The sequence below is a fragment of the Solanum dulcamara genome, chromosome 11, assembly GCF_947179165.1.
Source record: "Solanum dulcamara chromosome 11, daSolDulc1.2, whole genome shotgun sequence".
Taxonomy (NCBI): domain Eukaryota; kingdom Viridiplantae; phylum Streptophyta; class Magnoliopsida; order Solanales; family Solanaceae; genus Solanum; species Solanum dulcamara.
The window spans coordinates 40,805,186-40,824,091 of record NC_077247.1 but is presented as its reverse complement, the minus strand read 5'-3'; the positions used below and the strand labels follow the sequence as shown (position 1 = coordinate 40,824,091).

General features: G+C 35.0%; 1 protein-coding gene across 2 annotated transcripts; it reads right to left on the bottom strand.

Moving 5' to 3' along the window:
* Positions 1–6,728: 6,728 nt before the first annotated feature.
* LOC129874001 (binding partner of ACD11 1-like) lies at positions 6,729–12,630 on the bottom strand. 2 transcript variants are annotated; one of them, XM_055949208.1, is made up of 5 exons: positions 12,528–12,630; positions 10,586–10,743; positions 9,954–10,029; positions 8,272–8,385; positions 6,729–7,524 (listed from the first exon to the last, which is right to left on the bottom strand). In XM_055949208.1, exons 2-5 carry the CDS (start codon positions 10,699–10,701, stop codon positions 7,030–7,032), a joined length of 801 nt encoding a protein of 266 aa, XP_055805183.1. In that variant the 5' UTR covers positions 10,702–10,743; positions 12,528–12,630; the 3' UTR covers positions 6,729–7,029. The 2 variants fall into 2 exon arrangements, with proteins under 2 accessions (XP_055805183.1, XP_055805185.1); XM_055949210.1 differs by lacking the exon at positions 12,528–12,630 and adding an exon at positions 12,324–12,452.
* Positions 12,631–18,906: the final 6,276 nt, after the last annotated feature.

Below are 18,906 nucleotides of genomic sequence, written 5' to 3'. Positions count from 1 at the left end.
CTTTTTTAAAAATTGTTTATTATAGGTAAATTAGTAAATATATTTTTCACTTTTAGATATAAGTAGTTTTTGAAGGGATGTATTCAAACTAAAAATATACTTATTTTGAAACGTGAGTAATACTTAACATTCCCAAATTAATTGCAATAGTTTGATATGCCTTTCCATAGAAAAAAAGGTTTAAAAAGCTAAGGGCCGGCATTGCCAAATAATTTGGATATCCTTTTTCTATTTTGGTGCTTACTCTCTAGTTACTTTCACCGTTCATTTTTATTTGTTTATTATTTTTTAAATAAATTTTTATAATTATTTGCCACTTTTAATATATTTAAAAAAGATTAAAAAAATTATTTTACCCTCAACGTTATTTTTCAAGTCTTAGATATACATTAATTAATATGAGTATTATGATAATATATTCATTTTATATTTATTAAGAAACATGCAAAGTCAATTAGTGAAAGTGAAATAGTGAATGGATGGAAAAAATAAATAGTTGCAGATTAGTAAGTTATTAAATGGTTGATTCTTTTTTCTTATTTTTGTTGATAAAACAGAGGGGGGGGGGGGGGGGGGGATCAAGAAAATGTAAAGGGGTTACGAGTTTAACGTAACCATCAACCATGAAAGAATACAATCTAAGAACGAGTGTAACCTCAAATATCTATTCTATAAAATTATATGTGATAATTAAATTTTTGCTGCTTGTAATATACTCTTGTCGCAGTTTATATAATATACTTTCATTTTTAGTCATTTAAAAAAAAATATACACTTCTAAAATTGGAAACAATTAACTTTACATTTTCATTTCAATAATTCACACTTAGCTTAACTTAATAGAAGCTTTTACAATTACAACAATACAAATGTTATAACATATTTAAGGCCATAAATTTTAAAAGTTTTATAATCACATAATTATTATGACATGTTTAAAATTATAAGTTTCAAAAGCCTTGATGACATTTTCCTTATATTTTGTACTAATTTAAATTAATCACATAAATTAAAAGTTAATATAAAAACACATAAAGTAAAATTAGGAACCAAGTAAAATTTAGCCTTTTGTTTTGACATTCCAAGTCTACAATTTAATAAAATCCTATATATTCTGCAATTTAATCGTTTCTTGGTGGCTTTAGTACCTGCAATGCGTTTTTAAATGATAAAATTGCTACTTGGTAATTCAAAAATCAAATCTTTAACGATCCTTATCATCATGGGTTGTTTCTCACATGGTTTCATTACTTTATATTCTTGATTTTGAACCTTGAAATAGTATCTCTTCGTGTTTAAAAAAGATTGATACTATCAAGTCACTTAAAATGATAATTATTAATTATTCATAATAAGTGGAATTAATAATCTAAAAATACAATAAATATTCTACTGCAATACGTTAAAAGTCTATGTTGATCCATTATTTATGTGAATTAATTATAAATACCTAGTTTAACATACATGTATTATTGAGTGAATTTTTCTTTTTCCTTTTTTTTTGATATACTACTCTGCAAGTATTTGATGTCGCTCTGCTTTTTTTCTAAAGCGAATGAATATAAGTCAAAACTTCTACAACTTACTATCTACTAAAAGGCTCAACTAGGATTGGTTGGCGCACAACAATTAAAATTTGTGCGCCTAACCAACTCTATATTACTTTAATATAAAATAATGACCTTTCTAAAAAGTTATAACCAGTTCTCTATTAAAGTTGTGCACAACACGCAATGGACAATTTTATATTCATTTTTTTCTTGTAAATTTTAAACCTAACCTAAAATAATAATTAAATATTTCACTATAAAATTATGTAAAATTTCCATTTTTATCAAACCTAAAAACTAAAATTTAAAAAAGTATTTGTTTTCCCAAGATCCTAATGATTTCTTTAGAGAATAATAAGAGAAAATGAGGAACAAAATCGCTACACCAAATTAAAGAAGAAGAACAACTCCATAGCTATACTACAGAAAGTTTCAATTTGTACCAAATCTAGAAACTAAAATCCACAAATAAATATTGAAATTGGAAGGTGAAATTTCGGATTCACTATTATTGGTTTATTGTAATTTGATTTTATTTAGTTTTGCTTAAATTGGGAGGAGTTCAAGAAGAAACCTGAACTCCATTTTTGAGATTCATATATGAATTTTTTTGAGAGTTAGCGATTATTGTTGCTAAAAACAATTGATGTATGATTAACTAAACATGAATCCATTGCTACAAAATGATTCGGAGCTCCTAGAGACGAAATTTAGAAGACCACCATTGAAGACTTTGAGAAAAGCTTGAAGAAATTATGAGATGAATATGACAATTTTGTGATATAAAAAAAATGAATTAAAAAAATAAATTAACTATATAATCTCCGATTGGAGATCGACACATGGACTATTGAATTCAATTTTAGCAATTTTCTATCTTTTGTCCAACTTTTACGCACTACGAGGTGTATTCACCTTCTTGGACAGATCAGCTTATAAGGGTTACAAAATATTTAAAATGAATAATTCAGGGGTAATAGGACTCTTGTAAAATATAGATGTGTAGTTGAGAATTGACTAATAAGTTAGGGATTAGGGCTGGGCGTTCGATATTTTCAAAGTTAGGATTCAGTAATTCGATAATCGGTATTTCAAAGTATTTATCAAATACCGAACTTTTAAATTTCGGTTCGGTAATTCGGTAATCGGTAAATCAAACTTCGATTCGGTACGATATTGGATAATACCATATTGAAGTCGAAATCCAGTGTAAACTCGTGCCTGCCTGTTTGCCTTGCATGCCATTGTCTGATATTAGTTTTTGTAACAAGTAATCAGCTCGAGTTAAATAAGAAAAAATAATGTTGTAGGTTGATTGTCAACATTTGAGTACTATTGAGGATAAAGCCTGGGGACTTCAACATAACCAATTCAGAGCCCATAACCAGTTCAGAGCCCAAAATCCACCTGAAGACAAAAAAAGACACACAAAAAAGTAGAAGCAGTTCATGCTTTCTATTACTCAGCAACCCCTTTGCAACATTTCCACAAACAATTATAGCCAGTTGAAAAACGAACACACTTAATAATACCTTTAATAAATGAGGCCTAAATAAGTACTATTGACGGAAAACTTTGAATCCTATTAGAACATAATAGGGGTATTTTTAATATAAGTACTGAAGTTAAAAAATATGGATAAACAATTTGCCCATTGGACAAAAACTACAGGTGAAGCAATAGTTAACTGCTATCCTGAGGTTTGCTAACAGCTAGCCTAGAAAAAAAAAGAGGGGGGGGGGGGTGTGAACTGAACCAACAAATTTTCTAAAATGCAGATGGAAAGAATATGAGAGCACAGGACAGGCACAACTATGGCCTATGGGACTGGAAGTTTCCAGCAAATAAACATACAACAATTTGAAGTTGAGCAACTCCTCTACAAGTTAAATCTCCCAACATAACATACTTATGGAAGGTAACCAATCATAGATTTGTGTCCATGGGATAGCAGCCAAGAACTCGAATGAGTCTTGCAAATTCCTGTATAGAAGAAACAATAAGTGAAGGACGTATAAGTGAATCTTGCAATTATTTAGGCACTGTTACAAGTGAAGGACGTAGAGTGAAAGAGGAAGAGAAGAGGCAAAGAGAACTTACCTTCAAGTGAAGCGGTGAAGGTGATGGCGGTGTGAAGCGGTGAAGGCGAAGGCGGCGTGAAGCGGTGAAGGCGAAGGCGGCGTGAAGCGGTGAAGGCGAAGGCGGCGTGAAGCGGCGAAGGCGGCGTGAAGCGGCGAAGGCGGCATGAAGCGGCGAAGGTGAAGGGCTGAAGGCGACGTAAGTGAACTCAGAACAAAAGACTGAAGTATTGAGGTGAATAGGTTAAATGTTAGTGTAATAGTGTGTTAGGGACTTAGGGTTAGATAAGTTAAAGATTATTGGGTTTGGGCTGGACTTTAAAGATTATTGGGTTTGAGCTGGACTTAAATTATAGCAATGGGACTATAGCCCTTTATGTTTAAAAGGCATCTTCGATATTCGGTAAATACCGAATACCGAACGGGAAAATTATAAATATCGAAATCGAAACCGAAATACCGAACTGTTAAATTTCGGTACCGAATATCGAACCGAAGTATCGAATACCGAAATATCGAAATAGCCGGTTCGGTTCGATAATTCAGTTTTCGGTATTTTATGCCCACTCCTATTGGGGATGTATTTGGCTATTTTCCCTTGTTCAATATAAGTGGATTGTTCAAAGTTCAAAATAAATGTTTGAATTTTTTTTTCCATTTTTGCCCTTCATTGATATTGTCTAAGTAGTAAGTTCAAGAGAGTTAATTGTTCATATTTATGATTTTGCTTTAAATTATTTCTATTTTCAAGTATAGTTTGAGAATAACTAAAAGTGTTAAAGTGGAAAGTGGTGTTTAATTTACGTCCTAATTTTTTTTCTTAATAAGTGTGCATTACCTCACAAATTCACTTAATATGAAATAAAGAGAGAATTAAATAACTTTAAACAAATGTAATTTTAGTAGTTTCTTGATTATGTAAACTCTCTATATTTGAATAAGGGTAAAATTAGAAGAACATCATTAGTGCCTTACTGATTATGTGAAACTTTACTTATTTTGAAACAAAATGAAAAGGTAAAAACAATAGTTATTTTGAAATGGAGGGATTAGTTTTTACTTCCTCCATTCATTTTTATTGTCCATTATTTCAAAAATTGATTTTCTTTGTCATTTTTAACATATTAAAAAAAGATATTTATCGTTTTCCATATTTTATCCTTAACATTGATTATTTATTTTTCAAATTATTTTCAATACTAAACATCTATTGAATATGGGCATTATGGTAAAATTCTCGTATCAATCAATGTTTTATACTGGACGTGTACGGAAGGAGTAAATCGCATTTTATGAATGCGTTTTATTCTGTTAATGCAAATCATATGCTAAAACTACATTCTATTTAATCCAATCACAGCCTTGTTAGAAAACAAATGTGCATCTTCATTCTATAAGATCAAATAATTCGTTTTTTTTTTCAAATCTTTGTAGTACTTGGCATTTATGAAGAATTATGATACAATAAGAAGAATTGACTTTGTAAGCCACTTAACGTAAATAATGAACAATTTGTAGTCGAATTACAACAAATTAAAAATTTTCTACGCACAGCTATTCTGAATTCTTTTATTTTTGTGTCTGCTTTTGGAATTGAGGGATTAACATATAAACCCAGCGAGTATTCATTTTTTACTTCCCCGATTATATACTCTCTGTCCTAATTTATATGAATCATTTTTTTTTGTATTTTTTTTTTAAACTCCAAGTCAAGTTAAACTAACTCATATAAATTGGACGGAGGAAGTATAATTATGGCTCATAGAGTATTCAAATGTACCACAATACCCTTTAATATTGTGGTGTTAAACATGTTATAGATAAAGTTAAAGAGTTGCTAAAAAAAAGAATCATTTTTTTAAACGGTATAAAAAGAAAAATAGGTCAAACAAATTAAAATGAGATAATATTACTTACCATGGTTAGTTAATATATTTTTTCTCTAGTATGTATTAAATTACTTAAAATATAGTAAATTGAATTAATTTATAAAGACACGAGCAAATAATTTTTTACCATAAACAATTCTACTCAAAGCTTTGGCCGCAAAAGATTTTCCACATTCTCCGAAATTTTCATGCCTCCATCTCCAAACCAAGTTTAAGTGGCTTACTTGCTGTTGCTATTTAATTAATTAATTAAGTGTAGTACTGAGAGCCCGTTTGAATTGATTTTAAAAAATGATTTTTAAGTCGAAAAGAAATAAGTAAGGGGTGAGGGGCGGGGGGCTTTTGACTTTTGACTTCTTTTTGTAAATTGTAACTTATTTTAAATATTTTTTTTGATTTGTTAAATATTTTCAAAAGTTAAAAAATAGCTTAAAAACTAATTTGACCAACTTTTAAGCCAATTTAAATGGGCTCCAAATACATTAAGGTAATATTAAGTTTTAGGTTGTCGAAATCTATAGACTATACCCAATCTTCTTTCCATATCAATATACATACATATTCAACAAAAAGGCAAAAAACAATCTTGATTGATCTCTTTATATCCACTTCTCTAACAACTATTCTATTAATCTACCCATATCAATTTCTAGGCTGGACTTTTAGCAATGGGTTGCACCAATTCAAAGCCAAGAGTATGCCAAAAATGCAATGCACACTATTCTCCAGTGCACCAAATCTACTCCATGAATAAAGAATATTCCTATCAATGTTTGGGAATTGATGGAAGAACTAGAAGATAATCTTCTTAAATCTCCTCATCATGTCCGTAGCTTTTCTTTCCATGTCTTAGCCAACCCTTACGATCAGCTTATGCCCCGACTCAAATCAAACTGTGAAGTAACAGAGCATAAATTGGTGCAACTTGGTAAAGACAGGCTGGTTTTTTACTTCACAAGCCTGAAAGCTGGTTCATCCAACTTTTAATGCCTATTCAGCACATTAGTAGCAGTAGTGTAATAGTAACACATCCAACTGAGAAACACGGTTGATAAGATTAGCTTCAAACAAATGACTTTTCCAGCATTTGGCATGAAAGTAGCAATAGTTTCCCCAGTTTTTCCAGCTCTAGGACTTGCAAGTCTAGGCACATTCATATCAGTAGTGTGCGTGCAATAGCAGAATGAAAGCAAATTAACTTTGTCAACAACACTTTAACGAATGATTAAATACCAGCTCACTGAAAAACATGACATGTATGATCAATTTGTAATACAGTCAAGCGTATTACTTATTATACTCCCGTGAGTAAAGGAAATCAAATTGATTAAACCACAGTAATGACTGCACAACATCAACATGTTACCATATGTCCATATGTATGAATCAGGTTACACCATGTTGGTGCACTCTGCTTCAACTAGCTAAAATTGTTCATATTCACATTCATGTCTCCAAGGAAAGCTTACACCTTTGGACAATTCCATGTGGGCAGACATTGTGTCAGCCCTGTTAATCAAGTTGGTCCATTTCCATTGGAACTGTTTCTTTTTTGACATGGCCCATTTCCATAGGAACTGTTTCTTTTTTGACACCATTATTACCCAAGTCAGCAGCTACCTTGGCAGCACAACTCAGAACATCTGAAACCCAAAGAGCTCCCTTGGAGAAGTAACTGCTGCTAACCACAGCGGTTGCAGCAGCTACAGCTGTTTTTCCTGTATAAGATGCAGCGGACATGGTAAGCTCAGAAAGATGGTACTTCTCGTCCACGCATTTAACAGTCTCCATGCCAGATTGAATTTTATCAGTAAGCCCAATTCTCTTGCTGAGATCTACCACCTTTGCTGCTGCAGTAGATGAGACGTGATGAGACTCATCAAAAGCTTTGGCTTTGGTTAGCGCATCCTTACTTAGTTGATATCCCTTCACTATCATGGTTTCAACTACCTGCTGTGCCATGGTCACAGCTTCTCCGGGAGTTGAAACAAACTGATTAGTATGCACCTGATAATTTACAGCAAAATTTCAAAATGACATCAGGGAAGCTAAGCAACAACAACATACCCAGTGACCAATGTAATCCCAAATGTTGGGTCTAGGGAGGGTGGTGTGTACGCAGACCTCACCCCTACCTTGTGAAGGTAGAGAGGTTGTTTCCAAAAGACCCTTGGCTCAAGTAAAGCATCAGGGAAGCTAAGGATAAAGATAAAACTGGAAAACACCAGAGTAAAAAACAAAGAGGAAAAAAAAGGAGATTATTTCAGAGAGATGAGTGAGTTGTTTGAAGAATTACTTTGTTCTGACATCTCCCACCGACATACCTCAGTAAATAGATTTTATAACTTTCTGAATGAACTTTCCCCAGATTAATTAACAAGAGTCTTAACTGAATTTTAGGGAACTCAATAATTGTGATAATGTACAAATACATTTATCAAGAAAATAATAATAATAATAATAAAATAAGCTATATTAATTATGTATCCTCAGCTCTAGAGCTCACCAAAGAAACCAAGTCATGATAAGCTCAGTTCACAAATTGGATATTCTTTGCCGTGCAAACTGTCCCTTAGGGGCTAATTAATCTCAAAAGCGGAACTGCCACTGATATCATACTCCTATTAATTTACCCATGAATGATATAACAATTTTATTTCCATTTACCCTCATAAACAGCCAATAAGAGAGTTCATTGTCCAGATAAATAAGGCAAACTTTAACTGAAAAGGAGATAAAATGGGAAAAGCCTACCACAGAGCTGCTTCCATTCTCCACCTTATCTATATAGTTATTCCAAGGATCGTCTTCATCTACATGGGCTTCCAAGCGAGATATACGAACACATTGATCTAGTATAGTGGATCCCTGAATCAAGGCTAAAAGGTTAAGAATTTTTTTTATAGGTGCAAATTTGAAACATAAAATTAGCTGTATGAATTTAGTGAATGCAGAACTAGCACCTAAGGAATAAATCTAGCATTTCACTCAATGCACATATGTCCAACTAAATGCAGAGAGAACAAGGAAAATGAAGCAATTGAGTACAACGACAAGAAAACTAGATATGGAACTAAAACATTAATTTTTTGATGGTGTCCAGTCCAACTTACGCACCTTGCCTAGTTCCTCGGGATACCTGTCACCTCTCACGAATTAAAACATTAATTTCAAATATAAAAGTAGGAAATTGGTATACACGACTCAAGCACTAGTACCAAGACGTCTCTAAATGCAGATACTGAATAGAAAAATGATATAGCAAAAAGATTAGTTTGCATATTCCCACGGCCTAGAATCAATGATATACTTCCTCTATGGTTTGGTGGGTACACAAATAAATAAATAATTGGTAGCTTTTTAAAAAAGAGTCATTTTACCAACTTACCTTTTTCAAAAATTCAAAAATATACAACAATCACATATATTTTCATGGCGAAAATACAAGATAGATGATATTAACTCGTTGCAACCATAAAAATAAAAAGGTTTGTCAAGTAGTCAAATGTATGTGGAATTAAAGTATCCTTTAGTGCTATCACTCAGAATTGTTCGTCTCTTGGTTAAACTAGACCAAATAGAATGACACATAGGTAGTGGTCACATAGTTTACCACCAAAGCTCATCTCACATAGCATCAATTGCTCTTATAGAGTCTTCTTTTTGTCCTAAAAAGGAAAAAAAGCAAATGAGAGTCAAGGTTATAGAAACCTTGTAGGTAGTAATGTACCGAATCATATTGGATTTAAATACAACATATTGTGTCAGAGATAAAATTGACACCATTATTAAGAGAGATAATAGATTCAAAGAATTGACACAGCAGATTAAACGAGGGAGTCCACACTGCATTTGCGGATATAACAATTATATTTAATAAGAACATGTCCAAATAGGATAGCACATTAGAGCTCTTTAAAAGGACCTTCTAGGTTTTGTACAAAGGCTGTTAATTTGTGTTAAGATAGAAATCAAAAGGCTCGAACACTTATAAGTGAAAAGAACGAGACAAAAATCTTAATGAAAAGTTCAAGCAATACGTAGAAAATTCATGACTAAGGAATCTAGATATAAATATTCAATGACGCTTCCAAAGCTTGAGTTTAGAAAGTTACCACAAGCTGCTATTTTGGTAGATAATTGACTACTCTCTCCCAAGTTAAACAAAGAAATTATAAGCTTCGAGGGATATAACAATAAGCAAGTCAACTAAAAAAAATAAATTGAAATTTTGGGCAAAAAGTCTAGATGCTTAACCTTAAATTTTACAGAAATTGCTGGATAGGATCGTATTGATGTTCATCATGGTGTTGATACGTATAAACTTGACTCAATAGCATATAGACATGCAGATTTAAATATGTAACATCATTCTCCTTGGAGGCTCTATCTACTAAGTAGAACTAATATAACTGCAGAGTTGAGCAGAAACTTACACTGAGTAAAATAGCAGTTTCCAGAGCATAAGTATTCTTGAATGTAACATAGGCTATAGAAGCCCACTCACTCAATCTGCATTCAACAAAGGCAACACTGGAAATCAGGAAGGGTAAAGAACATTCATCCTTTCTCACACAGCTAAATAGCATTGAAATCTCTCTATCTGCTCCTTTTTTAAAAGTCTAAACATCCTTTTGATGGAGAAAGTTTGGAATGCCTTGTAGTGAGCATCAGGACATTGAGATTCGTATGTTTCACAAATAGGCACAAGCACATGGGTTTGTCAAAATCGAACATTATCGGATGCTACCTTGTTCTCTTTATTCAAACTTTCTTAGAAATTATAGGAACACAAACTCTTTTGACATTTCATAATGCTCTAAAGAAGTCACAGGGAAAAAAGTGGCAAGACATGTCTTATTTGACATTTTTCATAAGTCAGAATTGAAATAGGACATGCAAACAGAATACTATTGATTAAGCCTGTACATCAACTCTTACATCTTAGATAGACCAATTCTGAAAACAATCGTCAAGCATAAAATTACAGCACCGACAATAATCAGCTCGAAATCACAACTATGCTCTAGCAGAAATTGCAGGAGAACTCAAGCAAATGAAAAGCTACCTGATGATCTCTACTTGTTCAATTTCACCACAGTGAGAGAAAAATTCGAAGACATCTTTCTCTGTAGCTTTGGGAGAAAGACTTGTGACTTCTGCCGTGTAATGACCCAAATACATGGATATAGACACGGTTCAAATCCCAAGTAAAGGCGACTTAACCTGATTAAATCAAGAAGAATAGATCATTCAGAACTGATATGAGCTAAAATAAAGTAAGTTAGTTGAGAGTTGTCTCGCTTTTTTTCCCATACTAGTAGTCATAGTATTACTCTAGAAGTTTCTTGTTATTCCATTTCTGTTACTATTTAATGTTCCTTGCACTTTGATTATCGTATTATTTTGTTGTAGTAATTGTCTCTTTTTGTCTTTCGGAAACAGCCTCTCTACCTCCACGAGGTAGTAGTAAGGTCTGCGTACACTCTACCCTACCCAGACCCCACTTAGTGGGATTTCACTAGGTATGTTGTTGTTATTGTTGTTGACTGCTTCTTTTTAGTATACTTTGTCATACGTTCTTTAGCATTTTGTCTTGCTTCTTCACTCCCATTGTTTTTGTTTTTCAAATTGTTTTGTAATGCTTTTACTTGAGCCAAGGGTCTATCAGAAACAACCTCTCTCAACATTCCAAGTTAGAGGTAAGGTCTGCGTACACACCACCCTCCTCAAACCCCACTTGTGGGATTACACTGGGTATGGTGTTTTTGTTGCAAGTCTATTGATCTATCACCATGTTAATACTTCTTTTTATGACGAAGGAACACGCAGCCGCTACCCTTTGGATGCGCACAGGGTAAACCTCACTCATGTGTAATAACTAGCAAACCACACGGGAGAGGTAAATTGCACTAGGCAAACCTCGTGCGATGAGCTCGACCCAGAAGGTCAACCCCATGCTGTCGCAATCACGCGTTTCAAACTTGAGACCTCCATTATGGAAGTCCCAAGCCAAACTATTTGAGCCACCCCAAAGGGTTCACCACATTAATACTTCTCAATTCATGGCTTGTCGAGACTACTTTGAATGAAAAGAACAATGAAAAAAATAAACAGATTCAATCTTTATGATCCTTGTATAGACATGAAATAATGTATGATCATGATATTCATTTCTAAAACCCCTTTTTATCAGAACTTTTTTTTTATCAGGTTAAATAAAGATAAAATATGCTTTAGGATGAAACATCTGCAATTATCTTGAAATAGAAGAACAAAAGAAGTGTTTGTATTAAGATCAATCATATTTTCTGTATGAAGAAGTAAGAAGCACACAGAAACAGCACAGCTCCCAGATAAAAAAGGGTGTTCCAAAAACTTTATCAGCTCAACAGTACTAAGTGCATTCTGGCTATTGAAATAGGAAATAGTAATTTAATCACTCAGATAAAGCCAGTAATCCAGTATTCTTGATAAGATTTCATAACAACTTTCAGTTAGTTCTCCAAATAATATGATAAAACACTTTAGACTAAATAACTAGTAAGAGGTCTTCATAGTCGGTCGTTATATTTATCCTTAACCTCAACTAATTCCAGGATATACATGTCACCTCCCACCCACCAGCAACAGTAACTCTATCCACAAAAGGCTTAGGAATTTAAACCTATACCTCATGGTTTTCAACTCACTTCATCAGTGTTCCAAACCCATTTCATATTATCATTATAATACTCAAATATATCGACTTTAAAGAATAATTAGGGTCTCCATAAAAGCAGAATTTTTCAGAATCTCATACTTACAAGAATCCACAATGATATTCATAAAAGTTACAAGATTTGGGACAATACACATTAGGGTAAAGCGAAGAAATTCCAGAACCAATAAAACCTTTAAAACAGAATGATTGAAGTTACAGATGCATCAAAATTCAATAAACAAACAGAAAATTCATATATTAGAAAGGAAATTTACGTATTAAAAAAAGGTACAAATTAGAATCGCACCTGATAATGATAAGATGGTCAAAGCAGAACAGAGCAATCAGCCAAAGGAAACAGTTGATTCTATTTTTACCACAAGTATTTTTTAATAACGGCAATCTAATAAAAAGTCTTCGCTTATTTCTTTGACTCTCTCAGAAAATGTCATAAATAGTCTCGTATCTAAAATAATTTTTTATTTTTTAACTATTCAAAAACTTATTAAATTTAATCCTTAATAATACATTATCAATTTTAGTCCCTTAATTATACACTTATTAATTTTAATCCTTTAAATATATATATTAAAAAATTATCAAGTTTTATCTTTGTCCATTTTTTTTATACAAATAATTTAGATTTATATTAACGGAACTCATGCCTTCCTAAAATTACATTTTTAACTCATTTTTTCAGTTATTTTCCTCTCCCTGTTATTTGTTCTTCAAATTACTCTTATGAAAAGAACAATAACCTCGACGATTCAAAATAAAATTAATGAGGAAAAAGAAGATAGAAGTTCTAATTTTATTCAATGAAGGATAAAATAAATCATAATATTATTTCTGATGACTTAAATATGTTATATTTCCTTCTTTAGCGGTTAACGGTTCTTAATTAATGCAAATTGTAATTATTCGTTTGATACAATTTGAGCTCGTGGGGCCTGCACATTAATAATCATCCGGATAAAATATTAATGGCGAATTGTAATCAATTATAACTATAGCTAAAATAAATAATTCACCAGTCTATGATAATTTTTCGTTGTTTGTAAACTACAAATTTCACACGTCTTATAATCATTATCCAGAACGTCGCATATTACAAGAATTGGATAAAGAATTAAGGACATGTTTTTTTTTAAAAAAAAAAAAAGAGAGTATTGTGCAATAATTATTTTTTAAGTGCCAAAGTCTAGAAGCATTTAGGTGTTATAAAATAAACTAACTTAGTAAAATAAGGTTATTTATAGCCTGATGAATTAAGAGGATAAGAGAGAACAATATTTTATTTTTAAGTGGGTCCCACAAAGTGGAACATCCACTACATTTTATCGTTTGTCCTTTCATAACACTCCACCTTAGATGTCCACATGTAATGTGTCTCATTAAAAACATTACTAGAAAAAATCCAATGAAAAAAAACCTAATGAAAAAAAAAAAGTACACACATCTAATAATACGTCTTGAGTGCTGGCTCATTAAAAATCTTATAAAAAAATCTAATCTAAAAGCATTTAGGCAATTTTTTGCAATTTATTTTTAGAGAAATATGGGATCCCTTTTGCCATACAGGTCCTTTACTTCAATAAATTCAGTGACAATGGACCATGTGTTCAAATTTAATGTCATTATTTACCTTGCATTGAAAGTGCAGTCCCTTGTAATGGCCCGTTCATTAATTCTTGCACCCCTTCATTTTAGCTGAACTGGAAGCTCTAATCAAGGGTCCCAAGCTAGTGGCATTCCATAATCTAACACTAATAGAAATTTTTATAGACAACACAGAAATTATTCGGTACCTAAAAAGTGATCATCCATTTTATTCTAACATTTTGTTTGATTGCAGAGATCTAATCTTGCAATTGGGGAGCCTGCCGATCTAGTATAATTATCGAGAGAAAAATCAAGTGACAGATATCCTAGCAAAGGAGGGTACCAAGCTAACTGAAGTCAACAAGTTTTTGATATGTGAAGTTCCGCCATTATTTGTTGTATCAAAGCTAAAGGCAGACAAAGCCCGAAACTCTTTTTGTTGGAAATGTAAAAAGTAACTCTAATATTAGTAACGTCTCCTCCCAGCATATTAGCAATAGCAAGGCTCTGTCATTATCCCTGTAATGATGCATATTAAGCTATCTTAATATATTACAATCCTTCAATATAAAAAAAATAAAAATTCCTGCATCCCTTCAATTTGTTACAAGTTATGTATATAGTTGATGGGCTATCAGAAAGAATGTCCCATACTGATCATGCAAGGATAACTAATCGGGCTTATAATTACTATGGGTTATTTTATTACCAATTTAAGATTTTAAGTTAGATAGTCAGCTTCTTCTAGTATTTAATATCGAAATAAGGCACATGACTTTTAATATGTAGATCAATCGTCCTAGATAGACAACTACATAGATCTTTTGATCTTTCGCTTTGGAATCCCCTAGCGTCGGTCAATTCGGTCGGTTTTAAGTATTATCGGTTTGGTTTATTGGTTTTTATTTTTTAAATATGCTAGACCGATAACCAAACCACTAAGATATTTGTTATCGATTTTTAGTTTATCGGTTTTTGGTCTTAACGGTTCGGTTTTTAATTTAACCAATAAGTAAATGCTTTCAAAATAAATATACAACTTCTCCAATAATTTGACGCGATACATGCATACAATGAAATAAGTAAATCAGACGTTCTTGTTGTGCATACTCACAATTCACAACCCTAGTCATTGCCTAATCCTTGCCATTGTCGTTGCAAATCGTAGCCACCACCGTTCTTAGTTCTTTAGATTTTGACATTGTGAACCTAAGGTAATACTGTTACGACCCAAGCCTAGGGCCTAGACGTGAAAGGCGAATGGGACACCCGGAGGTACCTCATCCAAGCCTATTAGCATTCATCAAGCATTTCATTGGTAATGATAAACAAAACAAGCGAAAAACATGAGGGAAATAGGGGCTAAGTATTATGACCCGCCACTTGATCTTGAAGAAGGAGGAAGAACCTAGAGTCTTAGAGAGGCTTGTAGAAGACTCTAGATTCTTGTAGAGAAATCTTGAAAGACTTAGAATTCTCTAGAATTCTCTAAAGTGTGTAGAGAATTCTAGAGTAGGGACTTCTTTGTAAATATGAAAGAACTTGTATAGCAATTTTTATTTACACTTAGGCCCCTTAGGAGTAATATAAATATAGGGGGCATTCATTTGTAACAAACCATCCAGAAATCAAGCATTCTTCCAAGTAATATAAAGCCTTCTTCATAAAAAGTTCTCTTGTCTTTCTTATAATTTAGCGTTCCCTTAGCGATCTAGTCCTAAAGGCTTACTTGAGCTTGCAAGATCATGAAAGATTCGTGAGTAAGTTGTCAAGTACCTCACAGAAGTCTTAGTTGAAGTCTAAGTCCGTGAAAATATGGTATCATAGTAAGGTTCTACTAAGGGATATGGCAAGTGAGGGATACATCAACGCTACCCGCCATCAACATCAAGCAAGATGTTGGAAAGAAGCACCGTAAGGGAAAACAAAACTCTAAGAGAAATGAGGAAGCACCGCTTGAGCCTACACCAAGAGAGGCACTAACATCCTACTTACCCTCGGCCACTGAGGTGAGTGACGATGAGCGAGGTGAGGAGCCCGTGGATGTCACGCCCGGCATAGAGTGGATCGCAAGGGTGGATGCTGCCCGGCATGCCATAGAGATATTGGGCAAGCGTTTGAAAAAGTTCGACGGCAAGTTCAAGTCTCTAGAGAAATTCACCCTTGAGGAGAATGAAAACATCCGAAAAGAGTTGGATGTGCGTAAGGAGGCCGAGTACGAGATGAAGAGGCGATGTGAAGGAGTTCACTACACTTACGTTTCAAATCCCCAATGTCACGGATGAAGAAATGCTCTTTCACTTCATGGATGGACTGCAAAGTTGGGCCAAAACGGAGTTGGAGCATCGCCAAGTCAGAACCATCGACAAGGCCATCACTCAAGCGGAAGCCCCGACGAACTTCAGGCATGACAAGAGCAAGGGCAAAGAAACGAGGAGTAGTCATGCCAAAGGTAGGGGAGATCGTGGAGAGGGTAAGGAACAACACCCTCCCACCAAGAGCCATGATGCCACCAAGTCCGATGGCAGGAGGTTCGAACGATAGGGCTATGCTGAGAAAAAGGAGCAGACCACAAAGGGCAGAGGCTGCTATATATGTGGGAGTCCTCACAGCTATGCTAGGTTCTCGGAGATGAAGAACCTTGGTGCCATACTGCAGGAGTGAAAGGACAAGAAAGTGGACCAAGGGCAAAGTTTGGGCATGACCCAGCTAGGCATGAACGGGTTATGTGGAGCCATCACGAAGCAAGTTGAAAAGGTGGGAGATTACTTCGCACAATATGTTGACATATCCATCAACGGATGGCCAACTGATGCTATGGTGGACTTCGGAACGGAAGCCAAGTTATGGGCCAAACAATACCCTCCTGAAGACGGTCAATGCCCCATTGACTCATGTGTGTGGAGTCTCTCATGGAGTGGAGATCACGTTGGGCAAGTAGCAAGGTAAGACCAGCTTCACTGTCGCCCCCTTAGATATATTTGATATAATACTTGGGCAGGAATTCTTCCAACGGTACCATACGATGATCGATCTCTACCTCCAACAACTCTAGGTGATGGAGCAAAAGGGACCTTGCATGGTACCTCTAGTCAAGATGCTAAAGAAGGAAGGACAAACCCACATGTCGGTCATGCAGCTTGTGAATGGCCTAAAGAAGGGAAAGCCGACGTTCGTAGCCATTATTGTGAGCTTGGATGAAGACAATGGTGCTAAAGAGGAATTGCCACCTTGCATAAAGAAGGAGCTTGAAGAAAACAAGGATGTGATGCCTGAAGAGTTGCCGAGACATCTACCTCCGAGGCATGAGGTAGACCACAGGATCGAGCTGGAGCCAGGAGAAAGGCTGCCCGCATACCCGTCATACCGCATGGATCCACCCAAGTTATAGGAGTTGAGGAAGCATTTGAAGGAGCTCCTCGAGCCAGTCATATCCGTCCATCCAAGGCACCTTATAGCGCACCGGTTTTATTTCAAAAGAAGAAGGATGGCTCATTATGCCTATGCATAGACTACCGGGAGCTCAACAAGATGACCGTGAAGAACAATTATCCCATACGGCTTATTGCCAAATTGTTTGATAGACTAGGACAGGCCAAGTACTTTACCAAGGTCGATCAAAAGAAGGGCTACTATCAGGTACGCATAACGGAGGGAGATGAACTGAAGATGACATGTGTGACAAGGTACGGAGCTTACGAGTGGTTGGTGATGCCCTTCGTCTTAACCAATACACTCACCACCTTTTGGGGATTGCCAAGACACATCATTAGCGACAGAGACCCACGCTTCACCGGGAACTTTTGGAGAGAATTATTCAAGATTCTTGGCACGAAATTACATTTCTCCACTAGTTTTCACCCGCAGACAGACGGCCAGACGGAGTGAGTCAATGCCCTACTAGAATGCTACTTGAGGCACTTTGTAAGCTCCTATCAGAAGGATTGGGCGAGGCTATTGGACATAGACCAATTCTCATACAACCTGCAGCAGAGAGGGATCACAAGGCGAATTCCGTTTGAGCTAGCCACAGGCCAACAACCACAAACTACACATTCACTACCAGCCATATTCGAGGGCAAGAGTTTGGGGGCTTATCACATGGCCAAAGGTTTTGAGGAGAAGCTCGACACTGCCAAGTCTTATTTAGATAAAGCAGCGGAAAAGATGAAGAAGTTTGCTAACCGCAAGCATCGTTCCATGAATTACAAAGTTGGAGATATGGTCTTGGTCAAATTCAACCCAAGGCAATTTAAAGCATTGCGAGGAATGTATCAAAACTTAGTGTGAAAGTATGAGGGCCCGTTCAGAATCGTTGCCAAGGTTGGAAAGATCTCATACAGGTTGGAGCTACCACCACATCTAATCGAGGAGAATCAAGTCGGGCACCTCTCACAATTATCGCCTCCCATGATCGAGACATTGAGGACATTATGGACTACCAAGCCAAGAAAAAATGGGGACAACAAGCCACTACTATGTTCTTAGTCTACTGGAAGGGACAATCTTTGGAAGAGGCTACCTGGGAGAGGTATGAAGACCTGTGGCAGTTTAAAGATAAAATCCGGGAGTACTTGCAGCAGCAGTGCACCGCGGTCATCGCCACATCAGGTGGAGGAGAATGTTATGACCCGCTACTTGATCTTGAAGAAGGAGGAAGAACCTAGAGTCTTAGAGAGGCTTGTAGAAGACTCTAGATTTTTGTAGAGAAGTCTTGAAAGGCTTAGAATTCTCTAGAGTGTATAGAGAATTCTAGAGTAGGGACTTTTTTGTAAATATGAAAGAACTTGTATAGCAATTTTTATTTACATTAGGCCCCTTAGGAGTAGTATAAATAGAGGGGGCATTCATTTGTAACAAACTATCCAGAAATCAAGCATTCTTCCAAGTAATATAAAGCCTTCTTCATAAAAAGTTCTCTTGTCTTTCTTACAATCTAGCATTCCCTTAGCGATCTAGTCCCAAAGAATTACTTGAGCTTGCAATATCGTGAAAGATTCGTGAGTAAGTTGTCAAGTACCGCATGGAAGTCTTAGTTAAAGTCTAAGTCCGTGACATAAGGGACTTCATGTTAATAAGAGTCA